Source organism: Acyrthosiphon pisum, chromosome A1 (assembly GCF_005508785.2).
Source record: "Acyrthosiphon pisum isolate AL4f chromosome A1, pea_aphid_22Mar2018_4r6ur, whole genome shotgun sequence".
Taxonomy (NCBI): domain Eukaryota; kingdom Metazoa; phylum Arthropoda; class Insecta; order Hemiptera; family Aphididae; genus Acyrthosiphon; species Acyrthosiphon pisum.
The window spans coordinates 118,019,620-118,038,254 of NC_042494.1; the positions used below are offsets into that span (position 1 = coordinate 118,019,620).

The 18,635-nt window shown below is 28.2% G+C and overlaps 1 protein-coding gene across 2 annotated transcripts; it reads right to left on the reverse strand.

The window, feature by feature from the left end:
• Positions 1-1,342: 1,342 nt before the first annotated feature.
• LOC100163498 lies at positions 1,343-17,048 on the reverse strand. Of its 2 annotated transcripts, none has more exons than XM_003241943.4 (17): positions 16,435-17,048; positions 15,460-15,548; positions 15,252-15,392; positions 15,040-15,185; positions 14,792-14,979; positions 14,597-14,730; positions 14,383-14,523; positions 14,233-14,308; positions 13,914-14,138; positions 13,185-13,538; positions 11,977-12,163; positions 8,499-8,713; positions 8,000-8,435; positions 5,939-6,456; positions 5,717-5,852; positions 4,435-4,578; positions 1,343-1,898 (listed from the first exon to the last, which is right to left on the reverse strand). In XM_003241943.4, exons 1-17 carry the CDS (start codon positions 16,642-16,644, stop codon positions 1,696-1,698), a joined length of 3,543 nt encoding a protein of 1,180 aa, XP_003241991.1. In that variant the 5' UTR covers positions 16,645-17,048; the 3' UTR covers positions 1,343-1,695. The 2 variants fall into 2 exon arrangements, with proteins under 2 accessions (XP_003241991.1, XP_001948390.2); XM_001948355.5 differs by having other exon boundaries at positions 4,186-4,578; positions 16,435-16,941.
• Positions 17,049-18,635: the final 1,587 nt, after the last annotated feature.

The window sequence follows — 18,635 nt, forward strand, 5'->3', positions numbered from 1 at the left end:
ATAACAAACGACCTTAAAACTAAAATTTCGTTGACTGATGTATATAAACTATATCCATAAACCATATTATAGTAATCTGTAGCAAAGATCGAAGACCTGCAAAAAAACCCAATAAATAATAATCTAAAATACTGCGATGGAAGATTGGTTGAAGAATTGAAGTATTGAACCGATTGCGGTTTAAATCATTTGTCAGATTTTATAAAACACTAGGTACTTGTATAATAGTAGTGCTTTAAAATTGTACTGCCGCGGCCGTCCTACTTACTTTCTAGTTTCTTGTGCCAATAATGTTGCGATTTGTGACTTGTATAGTTGTATGCGATTGGGACAGGAATTTTGATTATTTGTCAGGAAATATTTTTTTACCTCTAAGATTGGAGTAGTCTCTTGATAAGAGTATTCTGTTAGATTTTGAGCAGAGAAATGAATGTATTGATCTTACAATGTTTTTTTTTTTTGCTCTTCTAATATTTCACATATATTAGACAAAATAACAGTGGCTACCTTTTTAGTTTTGTGTCTTAGACATTCTTTAGTCTTACCTAGGTATCGTGAGATATATTATTCGCCAATTTGTTGATTACTTAATTTCTAAGAGGTAGGTATTGCTTAATAGTTATACTCAGGGTCAGAATTTTTCAGCCCGGTACGCTATTACGTTATTATTACAATATCAAAAGGTCAAAATTACGCACATAAAATCACAGCCTGGTTCGGGTGCACTGCTTGCAACATGCCTTAACCCGATCTCGGTTGTACTGATACATACAAACCTAACTGTCAAATATTCTTATAAACTAATTTATTTTAATTTGAAAATAGTCTCTTTGAATAAAATATATGTTTTTGATACCTACAAATAATTCCAATACCACTTTATCCTACTGGTTAGAAAATCAGATGTGTTGGCAATATAATTTTTATATTAATAGAAAACCTTCATACTTCTGGCCGATAGATAAAATAAGTATGATTGACTGGGTGTCAAACGAATAAAATATGCTTAGTTATTGTGATGAACTGAGAACTAAATCGAATAACTTTTTCTATTATTATGCAATTGATATTGGGAGCATTATTTTGGTACCTGACACCTAGTTAATTTTAAGACAATAATTAAATAATATTAGCAACCTTCTATAAAAACTCTGAGCAAATTAAAAATAAAGGAGAATTCAATATTGTTAACGAATTCAATCATTGTGTTTAAACACGTAAATATACACAGTGTATTTTAAATATATGTACACCAAATTTATTTTCTCATCTGTTGACTTTTAACATAATACTAATAACAGGCGCTGATGTATGTAATATTATATATACACATATATATATATAATATATACATATATATTCAATTACCATTTATTATAATATTATACAATCATTTTAAATGTGCTCAATGGTTTTGGTTCTACATCAATTGTTTGAAACATTCACTGATAGAGCACAAATTATATCATGCATAGTAACATAAAAAAAAATACTTATAAGTTAAGTCTGGGTCTAAAAATTACTTAAATTGTAAATTTAACTTAAAATACGAATCACGTCAGATATAAAAAAAAAGGAAAAATAGGTTTTTCAAAAGAGAGACAATGAAACACTGCAAGACTTACAGTTGAATATGAAAAATAATGAGGGATCTAAAGAACACAACGTATTTGAAAGGGTTGAAAAAATGTAATTTTACACACATCCAACTGCAGCAGCTGCTGCCGCGGCGGTACTCTTTTTCTTCAAAACTATGTCCTTGATGTTCAGGTGTACCTTTTCTTTGCGCTGTGGAGGCACTGACTGCAAACAAAACCGCTTAAATTCTTCTAATTCTCGTTCATCATCATCCATTTCCCCATCCTCCGGGTCTATGTCTTTTGGCTCGAACACGCTTTCTGCAAACGGCCACAAACACACCCTTTTTTGAGATTTACTTTCTCGATCTTAATTATATATATAAGCCTACAATTTGTTATATTTAATGAGTCTTGCTGTTTTATAAGTTAGATTTATATTGTAAAAAAGTTGTAGTTGTGCTCGTATCATATATTCATGATATGAATCCCATCAATTTAGTTTATCTGTTACAAGTTTCACATAAAGGATAATACCATTGGCAGGAACAGAAATAAAATGTTACATACTTCGGTTTGTACAAGCTAACGATCGAGAAAGCACGGTCCAAATTAATTTGGAATTAACTTAATAGACCCCACACAAGCTATGTGCTTTATGAAATTGTACAAAAATAATATATTTATAATAATATATAAATATCAACACGTGCGAGTGTGAAATCCAAAACCATCAAGCAAATTAAATTGTATAAAGGATTGTTTTTTTTTTTTAAATTTTATTTATTTATTTATTTTAATAGCTGTTAATTATTTTATAGGAAAATGCTTGTAAGTAAAAAAAAGGCCTACTAAGAAACAAATAGTAAGAATACTTTAAATAAATATGTATAATTGTCAACAATTATTTTCACAAAATGGATAAAATAAACAAAAGAAAAACTCAACTCGTATCTTTGATACTAACAAAATAAAAGCAGACCTCTAGAACTACCTAAAGAATGTTGATTTTTGTTTGTTTATGTAACAATTACTAAACATAAAAAAAAAAAATAAACAAAAAATGTATAAAATAAAAAACAAAATAAAATTTTATTTTGAAAATTGGACTGTTATAAAAAACTATTATTTGTGTTTATTTAAGTACAACAAAAATATAATTTAAAAATTATTTTTCTGTCCAATGTTCAAACTTCAAACACTGTGAAATAAAAATATTATAAATTGTCATAACTCATAGAAAAATTACACAAATCATCTAAATACAACTTTGTATATAAAAATTATTTAATTGTTTAAGCAAATCAAAACACGAGTAAAAGCAAAAGAAATATTAATTTAAAAAAAAAATAATAATAATAAAGCTGCAAAAACAAGCATGCAACAAGTTTGAATCTTAACTATCTGGGCTAAAACTGCCATCACCATAAAAAAGCAGCCTATTTCAAGTATAAAGTATTTACATTTCATTGGACGTATAATTTGTACTCTTTGTTCAAAACTTAAAATTATATAGGTATTTATCACATAAATGAGGTAGATATTATACAAAATTATAGTAGGTGTTTATTCTTAGTATTCAATAATTTAGTTATTAGTGGACATTCTATTTTATCAATTGTAACAGTTATATATTAATTTGCATACACTATAATGCTAATAATATTTTCAGTTGAAGCATTGAAGCATTATTGATGGACACTTTTATTGAATCGAAAAGTTTTTTTGTAATTTTAAACATTGTAAACACAACATTTTAACAAATAATAATTATAATACATTCATCACATAGTTTGGAATTTAAAAATAATTGCCTTATATTATTATTATAGTATTCACTGTTTTGTGTTTCAAATAATATTTATTTATTTTATAACTGAACTGTCTATACAAAATAATTCACATGGGTAGCAAATAAATTATGTACGAAAAATGTTTTATTAACATTCAAAAGGGTTTGTAAATTTTTCAGGAGAAAACTTAACGAAAAATTTAACATGAAAATTTACTGCTGTAAATTATATAATACACTAGGTTAATTATTGATGTCTTATAGAATTTAAACCATAAGTTAATAATACGAAATAATAATTCAAATTATGGATAATAATAATAAAAAAAAAGTATAAATTACAGTGTCAGATCTATTGAAATAATAAGCTATAGAAAATTTTAAACTGTTGATATTAAATAAGTAATATTTTTAATAACATGTGTGTTTAAATTATTATAATAATTGTATAGATAGAATGATCTTTTCACGAAGTTTCAATTTTCAATTTTAACAACTAATAAAAATAATATTTTAATAAGTACTTTAGTGCTCAGAATTTTAAAGGAATTATTACTTTAAAATCTCTATTGTCGTTTTATATAATTGTTGTAATTTAAAAGTTAAGAAATAACATAAATACATTTCTTTACAAAATAGGATAAAAAAATATTTTGGGTGATAATTCTGTTTTATACAAGTGTAATTTACTTTGTAGTAATATTAATAAAATTTAAAAAAAAAAAGCTAGTTGCTATATATTACAACATAGGAAAATAATATGATTAAAGGATTTTTCATTTACAGGAAATTAGGGAGGACATCAGCAAAGCTCACCCTCAACATCCGTTTGTTTGGAGCCGCCCTTAACCCGACGGCGACGACGTCTTCGCTTACCAGACGGATTAGCGTTGACGCCATCGCCACTGTTAACTTGTAAGTCTTTATTTTCTGTCAGAATGGCATCATCATTGCGCTGGTACAGTGGATTTCTTATAGTAACCATACCACCATGCCTTTGAATAATCACTGGCAACGGCATAGTTCGTGGTGTGTTAGTTGGTATTTGTCCAGCGATGGTCTTACCTTCTGCACTACATGGTTCTCTTGTTGATGATTTGTTAGTAATTGTAAAACCTGGTTGAATATTTTCTGAGTTTGTGTCATCTAAACTATCATCATTGATTTTCTTACGACGTCTATGACGTTTACTTGCTGTACCACTCCATTCTATAAGTAAAGTTAGGTTTTATATAAAAGCAGTAAATAATTAAAAACCTAAATATTTATGCAATGTTTTGTATTATTATTCATTATTCAATCAATATTATTTTCTATTTTAGTGCAAATAACAGATTTAAAAAAGTAAACTATGAAACAAAAATAAGTAAATAATTTTTAAAAATATTTTTTAAATTATGCATTAAAAACATAGGTACATTTGTTAAATAAACACTACACATTGGTGAAAACCCAAACTATAAATTTGCTAAAATAAAATGGTTAATTTTGAATTTCATCTAAAAACAACCAAGTATGATGGAAGAACATCATTGTCGTTGATTTATCAATCCATAATTTTTATAATATAATACACAAATTAAAATAATATTTTTAAAAGGTGCATTGAATTATGTTTTATTAAAAATGTTAAAAATGTATGGTTTTTTTGAGTATGGTGTGATTATGGCGGGTTAAATGTTGAAAATTATTTTTTCATTAATTGCAAAAAATTAACAGACAAGACTTGATTATTTGACTGAGTATTTAACCTTCATAGAGAAACTCATTGAAATAAATTACATAACTTTTAATATTATATACCACCATTATACCATATAAATATTGCAAATTTTTTTATTTAAAAGGCTGTCAGTGCACTTTTTGCTTTCTCTCTCTAGCTCACACGCAACATAGACATACACATTTACGCAAAATCATTTTTTTTCATGCGCTTAAGTAATCTTAGTGTAAAGACACCCATTACAAAAAAGATAGAGAATAATATTTTTGAGGGAATGATATATCGATTTGTCTAAATATTGTCTTAAAACAATTTAAACATCATTTAAACTTACAGCATTTTTTTGTTTTTTTTTGAAAGTCGAATACTAAGTCAAATAATAATAAAATATAAAATCAATATGTCATTCCTTCAAAAATATTATTCTCCATCTTTTTTGTAATAGGTTACTTTACTCTAAGATTACTTAAACGCATAGAAAAGATTACTTTGCGTAAATGCGTTTTGTCTATGTTGCGCGTGGGCCAGAGAGAGAAAACGAATAGTGCGCTGACATACTCTTAAGTCAAATTACTATATGACTTTAAAAAATACTTTAAATAGTAATTTTTTCAAAATAATTACCAGTTGATCCTTCATAATCATATCCATCAGTCTTAACAACCACAACATTGTTTTGAGCATTTTGCTGCATACTAAACGGTGTCATTGCAGCGGGCGAGGCAAATGGAAATTGTTGTGAGGATGATGCAGGTTTAGACTAAAACATAAAAAATATTACATAATTAGTAAATAATATAGAAAAACATGTGTATAATCATATGAATTATGTCAAATAAAACTGACCTTTTCAGTTGATTGTTGAATATCTCTTGGCGGTTTATAATCACATGGGTCAAGTTTAGTAATTGTAATTCCAGGTGGTAACTGTAATTTACCAATATCAATAGGAACTGATGATGAAGATATTTTATTAACAGCTTCATTTATTTGTATAGCTGTTGGACTTGTAAGTGGCATTGGCTGCGACGGTGGTGGTAGAGGGCGTGTGAATACTTGATTATTATTACTTCGTTTTATTAACACTGTGTTAGGTTTTGGCTGAACAGAATTCGAAGAACTTGTCACTGGTGTGATATTAACATCTGGCGAACAATACCATTTCATATTTGTTGGTAACTTTGGTGCATTTTTATTAGTAATCAACACACTTTCTACTGGTTTTGAATGAAGTTGAGTTTCAGGTTGTTCAGGTTCAGGTTGTTTCTTTTTACGATTCCTACTTCTCTTTTTATTAGGTTTATCTTCTACTATATTTTGAGGTTGTTTACTTTTATCACACAATCTCTGAATTGCTTTAATAGCTGAAAATAAAAAGATTCTACAAATAACTTATATTGGATAAGAAATAAATAAGACTAGAGGAAAATGAAAAGTTAATTGAGACATTAAAAATAGAAAAAAAGGTGGACAAGTGAATATCAACTGGTCAATCTTTCTAGGCATATAAGTCGATCGTTATAAAAATTGATTTTACCATTATCGGTCGTTCGCCTAATAAATAATTGGATAATGTGGATTGCTATATTGTAATCTAGGAGTTCAACGACTTTAAATATTTGAGCCAGTTGCTCAGTTTATATCAAATCTATTTTCTAGGGATATTCGGACACGAGCAAATGAAATTGAAAATTTGTTTGATCTTGATACAGTTTTGGAAATGGAAATAATAATGTTACACAATGACTGAATACATAAGATTACCTTGAAGTTTTGGAAAAACGCAAGTACTCAAAAATACCCAAATCTACGAAGCAATGCCCTTCGTATAATTTTTTTTTTTAAATTAATAATGTTTTGGTTCAACTTGGTTATACAATTCAACATTTTCGAGTATGAAATACTTAAAGAACAAATATCGGTCAAGAATTACAAACAGTAATATTTAGATTCAAGTTTACGAGCAGATGTTTCTAATTATTTACCAGAATTCTCATAACTTGCAAAAAACCAATGCCAGTTATCATATAAATAATTTTTTTTTTTACTTTTCCCCGTCTATTATTCAAATATTACATTATTGTTATTATTATCATCATGAAGAAACAATAAATAATTATTCTTTGGAGCTTAGACCGTTTTTATTTTTGTTCATCAAACAAATCTCTTAGATATGAGTATTTTAAGATGTATAAAAAATTTATAATTTTAAAATACTCATAACTCGCATTAAAATTAAAATTTACTAAAAAGTATATGAGGTTGCCTAGATAATAATCTTATCTTTAGATTTTATAAGTTTGAAAATTCACTCTAATTTTTAAATTAACGGAGCTACACGTGTTCTGCTGAGCGTAAAATTTGTTATGTTATGCCCCTGTAAGATGGAGACAATACATGCGGGTATCACGTCCTCTTAAGACCTTTTCTTAAAAGAGATATAAAATTTCAAATGTAGCTCACTTGTTTGAAAAGGTTGGCGACCCCTGTCTTAAAGAAATGTTAGATAGAAACTACAATTAATGAAAAATGAAAGCTGGGAACTTGCGTCAGCTGTATAGGAGGTTTGAGTGTACATTTCAATAAATAAGCCACTGTTGAATTTGATTTAATAATAAAAGAAAAACCGTTCTCAATTATAAAGAAAAGTACCAAGGATTTCATTATTTCTTACACCCTAAAGTATTAGAAATATGCTACCTATTTAAATTGAAACTCATTTTATGTACTAAAACATGACATACAAACACGAAAAAACCGCATATTATTGTAAACTTTCCTCTGATCAAAATCTAAGATTTTTATGAATTTTTTTTTAAAATTGTTGTTTTTGAAATAAATAGAAACCTACTGAAAAGTGATACAAAAATAAATAATTATTTAATAAATTATTAAAAATGTTCTCACCTTCATTGTCATATAAAGTACATAAAACATCATCTTCTACTGCTCCTCTAAAAGTAATGGTTACTTTAGAACTATCTGAATCTCTCTTTATTGTAACCATTTTTGCACTTTCCACATCATCTTTTTTACATTTATCATCTTTCTTTATTGATACAGTTTCTTTATTACTATTTCCCTGAGATTGCTTGATTTTCTTTTTAGTAGATTGAGTATTTTGCTGTACTTGTTGCTTGGTTATTTGATGAGATTTAGAATTAGTAACTTGCTTTTGTTGCTGACTCTGTTTTTGCTGTTTGTTTTGATTTTTTCCTTTTTTTTTTTCTTTTTTTAATGCTTCCTCGCGCTTCAGTCTTTCAATTTCTTGTTTTTTGAGTACTTCTTCAATTCTTTTACGTTCGGCTTCTTCTTCTTCTTTTTTTATTCTCTCAATTTCCTCCTAGTCAAAAAAATTTAATTTAAATACAAAGGTTTATTAATTTTAAATAATTAAAAATTATACTTTTTTCTCTCTACGTCTAGCTTTTTTTGCAGCTCGTTTTTCATTGATTGCTTTATTGCCTTCGATAAAATTGACTATTTCATCAATGGGCTTTTCAGATAATTCTTTTAGAAAGTTTTCAGGTAGATTTTCACTATTATGTTTCAGTTTTTCATTAATAACTTTTGTTACAACTATAGGCTCTATTTTTTGTTGTTGAACACCACTAATTGCACCTAAACATAAATTAAATAAATTGTATAGTTACTAAATTAAACTTTGGATATAAGGAACATTAAGTGTGATTCAGAAACAAAAAAAAATAATGCACAATATACCTATCAAAAGTTAGATTAAAATAATAAATTAATAGTTTTTAAGCAAAACTTAAACAAGTTTCAAGTTATTATTTTTAGATTTTGAGTGAAACGATGAATGTATTGATTTTACAATGATGTGTTTTTATTTTTTATTTTTTTTGGGTCTGTCATCACTTTTTAGGACGGTAAACGTGCTTGGATTTTCTTCAACAGTACCTTTTCTGATAGGAAAGTGAATCTAGTTGGTACTTTCGGGGGTCAAAAGTAAAAATTTCCCAGTAGTTTTCAAAAACGCCGTGAAAAACAAATAAAAATTAAGGAAAAACAGGAATCTGTACGCAAAATCTGTTTTCGAGAAAATCGATTTTGGGTTTTTGGTACAACTCTAAAACAACTGACCGTAAGTATATAAAATTTTGACTGAATGTTTATATTAGTATTTTCTATACACCATAACATTTTTCAAATATTTTGAGCTATTTACGGACATTTTAAGTTTCCATTTTATTTAGTTTTTTTTTCTATAAATATTAATAAAATTTTATTTGTTGGTTAAAAAAGCTTGAAAATTTAAAAGAAGGTTCCTATTATATTGTTTTAAAGGCAAATGAAAAAAATTAAAAATCCAGTCACAATTTTTTTTATAAGCATCTAAAGTTCAAATATTGACAAAATACGTAAAAATGACGAAAATTTGCAAATTATTTTTAGTTAGAAATTCATGAAAAATTTTCTTTTAAAATCCACGATTTTAAAATGTAATACAAGATTCCTCATAAGATTGTCTACCTTTTTTTTAAAAAAAATATCTACAAACAAGTCAAATTAAATTTTTATAAGCATTTGAAATTCATATTTTTACAACATTCGATATTCATTTGATTTCTCACGTAACGATTATCTTATTTTGTTGTAATTAAAGAACGAATGACTATAGATACTTGAAAATTTCACTGAATGTTTATATTAGCATTTTCTATATAGGATAAAATTTTGAAAATAATTTGACTCTTTTTGAGCTGTTTACTGACATTATCAGTTTTCAATTTTTTTAGTTTTTTTTTCTATAAATATCAATAAGGTTTTATCTGTTGGGCCAAAAAGTGTAAAAAATTAATACAAGGCTCCTGATATATTGTTACAATAGCAGTTGAAAAATATTAAAAATACATAGGCACAATTTTTTTTTATAAGGATTTAAAGATCGAATTTTGACAAAATTTAAAATTGAATAATTATTTGGAAGTTAAAAATGTATAAAATGTTCAACTTTTATATCTAAGGATTGAAAATTTAAAACAAGATTCCATGTAAGTTGTTAATTCTGTTACCAAAAAATCTAAAAAAGACATAATAAGTTCAGTTTATTTTTATAGTCATTTTAAGCTCAAATTTGGACGAAATTAACATATTAAAAACCTGGAATACCTATTTTAGTTATTTTGTTGTGATTGTATAATATTATTCGTGGGTACTTGAAACTTCTAAAGTATACTATTTTATATCTATGATAGTACCACGATTTGTTGTTGATGTATAACGCGTTATAAGTACCTAATGGAAATTGTGATATGATTTATATCATTGGAATTTATTATAGATACCTAGTGATATTATATCATTGAATTCAAATTTAATACTATCCGTTATACTACAGTGACCCACTTGTAACCTACTGTACAGCAGAGCGACATCCACTTACCCACCTTTTTTTTCTTTAATACATAAACAATTTTATACAATAATTCACAATTGTATTAAAAAAAAAATATTTTATCACTTAAAATATTTAATAACACTGGATACCAAAAATAAATTAAGTAAGTGATACATCTCTTGGATCTATTAACTTTAATAACACCAGATATTTAGGAAATATTCTGATTATCAGTGAGGACCAAAAAAAATAATTTTAATTTTATGATGAAATACCAATCATCATTATATTATATCTTAAGATATCATTGATATAGAAATTATATTTATAATTGTATACAGGATATATCACTAAATAACTAAACCACTTTTTTGTTTAAAACACCTGAAATATTTACTACGGTAAAACCCTAATTTATTTTAAGAAACCGAAACCAAAAAACCTTAATTCAATTTTTTTGAGATAAAAGACCTGGTTTTTATCCTAGGTATTAAAATGCTGCTTTTATCCATACAAATACTGGTGCTTATCAGTCTGTTATTTATGCACTATCCAATTATATTCAAACAAACTAAAACATCCTCTCTACATAAACTGATGACACGCTTATTTTTAAATATGGGTGAAATGTGTATAATATTGAAATAATAAATATTATAATTATAATATTGTGTAAAGATGGACTAATCTTATGAGGAGTCTTGCATTACATTTTCAAATCTTAGATTTAACAAGTAAAATTTTTTTATGAATTTCTAATTAATAATTTGCACATTTTCGTGATATTTACGTGTCTTGTCAAGATTTGAACTTTAAATGCTTAGAAAAAAAAATGTTGTTATCAATTTTTAATATTTTTAAATATTATAGTAACAATATTAGTAGCCTTGAATTAAATTTTCAAGCTTTGTTACCCAACAAATAAAATTGTATTAACATTCATAGAAAGAAAAACTAATAAAATTGGAAACTGAAGATATCTGTACGCAGTTCAAAACAAATCAAAATTTTTTTAAATATTTTATCGTGTATAGAAAATGCGAAAATAAACAACCAAAATGAAAATGTCATGTATTTACGATTATTTGTTTAACAGTTACACCAAAAACCAAAATTGATTTTGAATTAAGAAATTCACGTTTTTCCTCAATTTTTATGTTGTTTTACCGGCACTTTTGAAAACTAACGAGAATTTATATTTTGATCTTCCAAATGCACCAACTAGGAACGCATCACTTTCCCAAACAAGATAGTGTTGAAGAGAATCGAAGCTGTTTTACTGCCCTAAACTGTGTTGACACACAAAAATTAAAATTAAAAAATAACATATCATCGTAAAATCAATACACTCATTGCTCCGCTCAGAATCTACAAAATCTACAAAAAAATATATATATAATATGTAATTCTATATATTATGTTAAAACAAGTTTAAAATTTAAGAATAACAAGGTAATATCATTTAAACTACAAATAATTTATGCTTAAAATGTTTAAAAAAAACTATATATTTTTTACTCACCAGTTTTATCAGTTACTGATTGAGGAAGATGTTTAGGTGGATGAACAGGAAGTGGTCTATGCACATTAGGTTCTTTTTGTTTTTGTTTAATAGTTTCATTAGTTTGTTTGGCTTTTTTTAACAAATAAAGATTTCTTAACCGGTCCCTCATTTCCTGATAATTACGACTAACAGGTGCAACGGAAGGCTAAAATTTTTTATGTAATATTTACTGACATATTTACTGACATTCAAAATGTATTAATGTACCAGGTGATTTTTTTCTTATCAAAAAATACTAATTATTTCTAAAACTTTTTATGGTTTTGAAATATATTTTTTTTACATAATTTTAGATTGTTACAAATTAAGATTTTTGTACAAAATTTACATTTTTAATTTATTGCTCCAAAACAGAATATTTTTTGGAGTGCACTAAATTTTGGATGAGTATTTTATGTAATAACAAATATTTAAAATGTAGGTGAGCATTGGGGTAACGCAAAAAATATTGTTCCATTAATCCACTAATCTTAACTTCAGATTCTTATAACTTAATATTTATTATCTACATGTCTAAAATATAATTTTTATTTATTGAAATACTTCAAACAATATTTTGCTTTTGAATAATATGAGATTAAAAATGTATGCTGTCGTTAAAAAAACTAAACCTTTAAAAATTGCAAAAAAATTATGTTTATTAATGACTTCAAATTATGTAAAAAATATTGTTAAGGGGATTGTAAGCGGTGATTTTCTGTATTGGTCTAACAGACTTGGAACATAAGAATTTAGACGTGTTTTCATTCCAACTTCCAAATTGATCTAGTGCATCAATAAGAATTATAAAAACAGATTCAATTTGTCCTAATGTCTACTTGAGATAGACTTTCCCAGATTTTGAATTTTTTTGATTTTATCTTCTCAATAAATTTAAATATACCAATTCCTTTTTTAGCCCCATTTTTTTCTAAGATTTAGAGGGATTAAATCATAAATGTGAGAAAGTCTATCTAAAGTATTTATTTGGATAATTCAAATCGGTTTATAGAATTCTTATTGCTTAACTAGATCAATTGATACATTGGAATGAAAGCAAGTCTAAATTCTTATGTTCCATGTGACACAGAAAATCACAGCTTCCAATCCCCTTAAAAATGTTAATAGTTTTTTGTCAAATGAATCACCTGGTATAATTATAATAACATTATCATTTAAATACTTACAACTCCATGCCCAAAAACTTCGCAATAACAACAGTCACATTGCCTCGGACTTGAAGAAGAACGTTCTGAACAACTATCATCTTGACTTGATCGGCCTGAACTACATTCTGATGTTTCATCGTGATGATGCATACGTTTTACATGTTCAGTATGTTTATGACACGAATGGCCATGTACTGGACGATTGTTTGGTTTAGCAGTTGGTTCCGTAGGTTTACTTACATGTGGATATGGATATCGTCTTTTAGGTAACTGTTCTATTTCAACTTTACATGTTACATTTCTGTCAATGGTTGATGGGCATTTTACATTAACCACAGGTTTTGACTTGATTTGAGCATCTGAGTTAAGTACCTAGAAAAAATATTAAGTATGTTTTTCCATTAGTACAATAGTCAAACAAAATATGAAACATATTTAAAATTGTAATTAAATAAACACCACCAATTTCTATCCAACATATGAATATTAGTTAACATTTTATACAGTAAACACCTTGTGTTGCAATGTTTACAACAGTTATATATCTATTTAAATATGTAAATACTTAGAAAAATTTACATTTATAATTTTACCAAAATAAATTGTTATAGATATTATTATTCAAATAAATAGTAAAGGTATACAAATTATGAACGAAAATATAATATTATTTAGTTAAATATGTTTGACTAAATCAAAAAAACGCAAGCAAGATTGAAAAATAATAAAAAAATTAATTATTTTTACCTTTTTTCCAAGATTTGTAGTTATATTTGCAGTTATATTTTCTGTTATTGACTTTTCATCTTCATCAGTAAATGTTTGACCACTATAAAAACATAACATTTTTTCTTTCATATTAGAGTAAGAAAATGAAATTGAATTGATGTCTTCGGTTTCTTGTAAATTTGTAGATATTCCATTCTGCACACACTGATCAAAATCTACAGAAGAATTTTTCCGAGTTTCCACCTACATTTAACAAATAGGTATATTATAATTTTTAGTTTAGTAACTTAAAATTTTAAATGAACAAATTAAATATATGAATTGGTTAGGTAATTACAGTATGTATGCAATCACAATAATTAGAAACTCCGTCATCGTCTATATCTTCACAGTTATCATTATCTACTCTTTCCCTAAAAATCAAAAGAAAATAATATATTATTAATTATTTTAAATTGCACAAAATTACAATTTGGTTAAAACTAACTGATACTCAGGAGCTGGTGATTGAGGTGGTGTTGGGATGGTAAGATCTATTACCAAATCATCGTTTGATGGCATTGAAGAAGAAAACAAACCATTCTCTTCTTTATATTGTTTTGCACCCATAGCCCATACTTCATTGCATCTATTAATTTAAATAAATATTAAATAGTATAAAGTTAAAACATCATTAAATGTTTTATAAAATTATTACTTACTTAATGTTATGAATACATGTCCTTGCTTCTGCCCATTCTGATATATTAAGTTTTACCTCCTGTACAAATTTTGTATAATCATCAATTATACCTGCACTCAATAAAGACTTTGACAATATTGGTATCGATGCAATCTAACAAAAAAATGGTTATCATTTTAATAAAATAAAATAAATCAAAGGTTTCAAAACATACTTGATCTACAAATGTAGTTACAAGATGATATATCGTGCTATCAGCATAAAGTCGACTGTGAAACAAATATTGATTCATCATTCGCCATGTTAAATTAAATTTTGATAGATGATATTCTTCAATAGGTTTAATAACATCTATTAAATGATCAGTAGCAGCCATTAATCTTCGATAGCTGTCTAATAAACCTAGAAATAAAATAATAATAATGTTAATACAATTTAATAGAATAATCCCAAATAACTTACAAAATACAAAAACTTGAGGCATTTCTGGTGTTTCTTTATTCTTTTTTTCTAGTATTTGCACTTGCCTAGACCTTGCTTCCAATACAAATTCCATAACAAGGTTTTCGACATTTTGAAATACATGGTAAGAATCACAACTTTTAGATCTAGAAAATTGACATTGAAAATGATAACATTTTAACATTATAATTTTATAAATAAGTTAATTTTACTCGTAAGCGGCTTCTTTAAATATATTATGGGGTGGGTAGCGTTCAACTTCAACACCATCCATAGCCATTCGATATACAGTACGAATGTAAGACATAAGAGAATTCCATTTTGTTTCCCATTTTTGCACTTCATTTTCTTCACTAGTGTTGATAAACAATTATATAAGTAACATATTAAACACATTGGAGCATAAAATTATATTATTACTTTAATTCTTTGTTTATAATGAAATCACTGAAGTTATAGCAACATTCTTTGTCTTTTTGATTTAAAAGGTCTCTACAATCTTTTTCAAGCTGAAAACCAAATACATCATTATTAATCAACTAAAAGAAAAAGTAAAAAAGTAAAAGTACTTTACAAAATAAAATAAAAAATTTTTAAAAGTACCTTATGATAAGTGATGTTGTAGAAAATTGTTATTTTCTCAAATAGATTATATAGCTTTAAGGTATTATTTATTTGTTACATTTCAAAAACCATAAAATAACAAGTATTTTATAAGTCGTATGATATTTTTCGATTTAACATTCATCATAGTACCCAAATGGGCAGAATGGCAGATATTATATTATATTGTTACTGATAAGTAGTAAAACTAACAAGTTATTAATATTTAAATTATAGGTAGCTTTTTTTATTTACATTTTGAAAAAAAATGATCTCCATGAAAATTAATAATTCATATTGAATACGATTTGAAGGAATTAAATTATAGCAAGAGTAGAAACATAACACTTGAAGAATTGTTTCACATAAGAAAATCATACAGATGTTCATTTAAAAAATACACTTGTGTAAGTACTATTTCCGACAAAAATATAAACCTGCAATAATTACCATAACATAACATTAGGTTGTTGTTGTAAAAATTATAACACATTAAACTTTTACAAATCATATGCATGGTGCAAAATTGATGGTAACGTCATGGATCATACATCTCATTGTTACCGACAAATAATGTGTTATATCGAGGGGTACCTACAAAAACGATTGTACAAAAAGAAAAACTTGCACGGTCGCTGACCAAATAACTATTCATCGGCACCCAATAACCATCATGACAGTTGAATACGGCACATGTGTAACTTGTCAGCTAACGTTTACGCTAACTAAATAAAAAATCGAGTTCTACTAACTCTTCCTGCACCCAAAATGACAAACAGCGCATACACGTACCTGAACATGTCGTCGTTCCATGTTTTCGTGGTCAAAAACGGCCGTGTCGTCGTCGTCGACGCCGATGCCGATTCCGCCGCTGTCGATGCCATTGCCGCCGACGCCACCGTTGTACTCGCCACAATTGTTGTGTTGCGCCGCCGATTGACAAACGGCCGCTTGCGGAACGTTCGCACCGTCGGTCGCGTTTACCGCAACGGTAATGCTCATGGTTCTCTTAATTTTTAGCAAAAAAATAAATACTATATCTCTCGTAACGAAAAAAAGGTTCTCGTATGCGCGCACGCGTGTGTGTGTGTGTGCTGTGTGGTGGATATGTATGATGATGATGATGATATCGCGTCTCCGGACACACGGCCACACGGGGTAAATGGACGCGATCGGTCACGCACGCACAACAACAACGCGTCGCGCGCCTGATAACAGAGACGAAGTTAGCGAGCAGTTGTGGCAGTGCGGTTGCGGTGGAGGAGAGTAGTTGTGTTGTTGTTGGAATAACATCACGACTCCACCACCTCCTCCTGCTCCTCCTACTCATCATCATCATAACGACGGTGCTGCACCGACGACCGCGGTGATATTGTGCATTTCTGAATTTGTGTACCCGGTGGCGTAGTGCAGGCGGTGCGCACACTGACACTGCACAGTGCACGTCTGCTCTGCACTGACCGCGGCTCGGCGCCTGGCACAGCCATCGCGCCGCACGCTCGACTCGATATCAAATATCAACAAAATTTGTTTTTGTGAGTCGTGACGCAACAATTCGAGGATTTATTATGTTTATACTTTATTTTGATATTTCCTATTTAGTTATTTACTTATTTCATTACGAAAGGGGTGATAATTATGAGATTATTATTTACTAAACAAAAACTAATCTCTTTGTTAATATCGCGGATTAAATTAAATTAATATTTATCGCGTGGATTTTGTACAAAATATAATATGACGTTTTAAAAATATGTTGGTCGACTCCTGAACCTTAAAACGCTGAAACCACGGCTTAAACTAATCAATTAATTAGTATTGCCGGGCCCCGGGATGCCCGAGATAAACCTACGTAGAACGAAATGGTCTAAAATCAATCAAAATAATAATTATTTATTTATAAATGTATCTTAATATGTATCAATGAATTTTTTTATGGACAATACATTATGACCTAAACTCTAAAGAGAATATTATCTGTAGTTCCACAAAATATTACTTGTTCCAAAAAAGTTTGGAACAAATGACCATTGGAGCCAATGTTTTGTGGACAAAGTGGTTAGTGGTTACTGGAAGAAATATTTTTTGGATCAAGTAATAATTGGAAGACGTTTTTGGGAACAATGATATTGCGTCATTGCCAATTGAAATAATATTGTATAACTTTGGTGGAACAAATATAATATATTTACACCACGGTCCATGGACTAAGATATCACAGGACAATAATATTATAATGGACTGGAAACGACATGGTATGCGGTCTGCGGAACGGCCACCAAAAGGTTCCTCACACTGCTGGGGACCCAATGTTTTGAGCGCTGCCGGTGGTTTTATTTGGTTTCACATTTTGTATCCGCGTTTTATACAGATGGCGTTGTAAACCCTGGGTCCCCATCACGATTTTATAGTTTAGCTACCTAGTCGTTTCCAGTAAGTTTCCACTGTTTCCAGTCCACGATCGTATATACTATATAAGTCGTAAGACCGTGTTCCATTCCATTATATTTTAGTCCATGATTTACACTAAAGTCTTTTGGTTTATAAAGTATATTTTTGCTATGGAACAAATTTTGAACTTTTGTAATTTTGTTCCACAAATCTATGGGCCATAAAAATGTTACCAAAAGGCAAAAATATTATTTTCAAAAGAATGTGTCATGTAACCATAGACCTTTAAACTAATGGACAGCGTATTCCACTCCACCCTGCCCTCAATGCACGGGAATCATATAAGAGAATAAAGAAGAAAGAGCGAAGATTGAAAAGAGAGGAAGAACATAAAGTAGTAATCATAGACCTATGAAACCAACACTGTATTTCCCTCACGTTCTCTTTTACTCTATAGTCTATGTCATACCCCTGACCTCTCTCTCTAAGCGTTGTCCATAGTTTATAGGTCTATGCATGTAACCATGCTGATTAAATTTGGAGGGAACTATGCACAGTGCCTACTGTGCCACAACAGCTGCAGGGGCGTAGGTATTTTAGTA

Coding starts and splice junctions, on each gene's coding strand:
- LOC100163498 (XM_001948355.5), bottom strand. CDS start 16,644: ATGAGCATTACCGTTGCGGTAAACGCGACCGACGGTGCGAACGTTCCG. Junction 15,186..15,251: donor TTTAAAGAAGCCGCTTACGA/GTAAAATTAACT, acceptor TCAATTTTCTAG/ATCTAAAAGTTGTGATTCTT. Junction 12,164..13,184: donor AAGTTTTTGGGCATGGAGTT/GTAAGTATTTAA, acceptor AAAAAATTTTAG/CCTTCCGTTGCACCTGTTAG.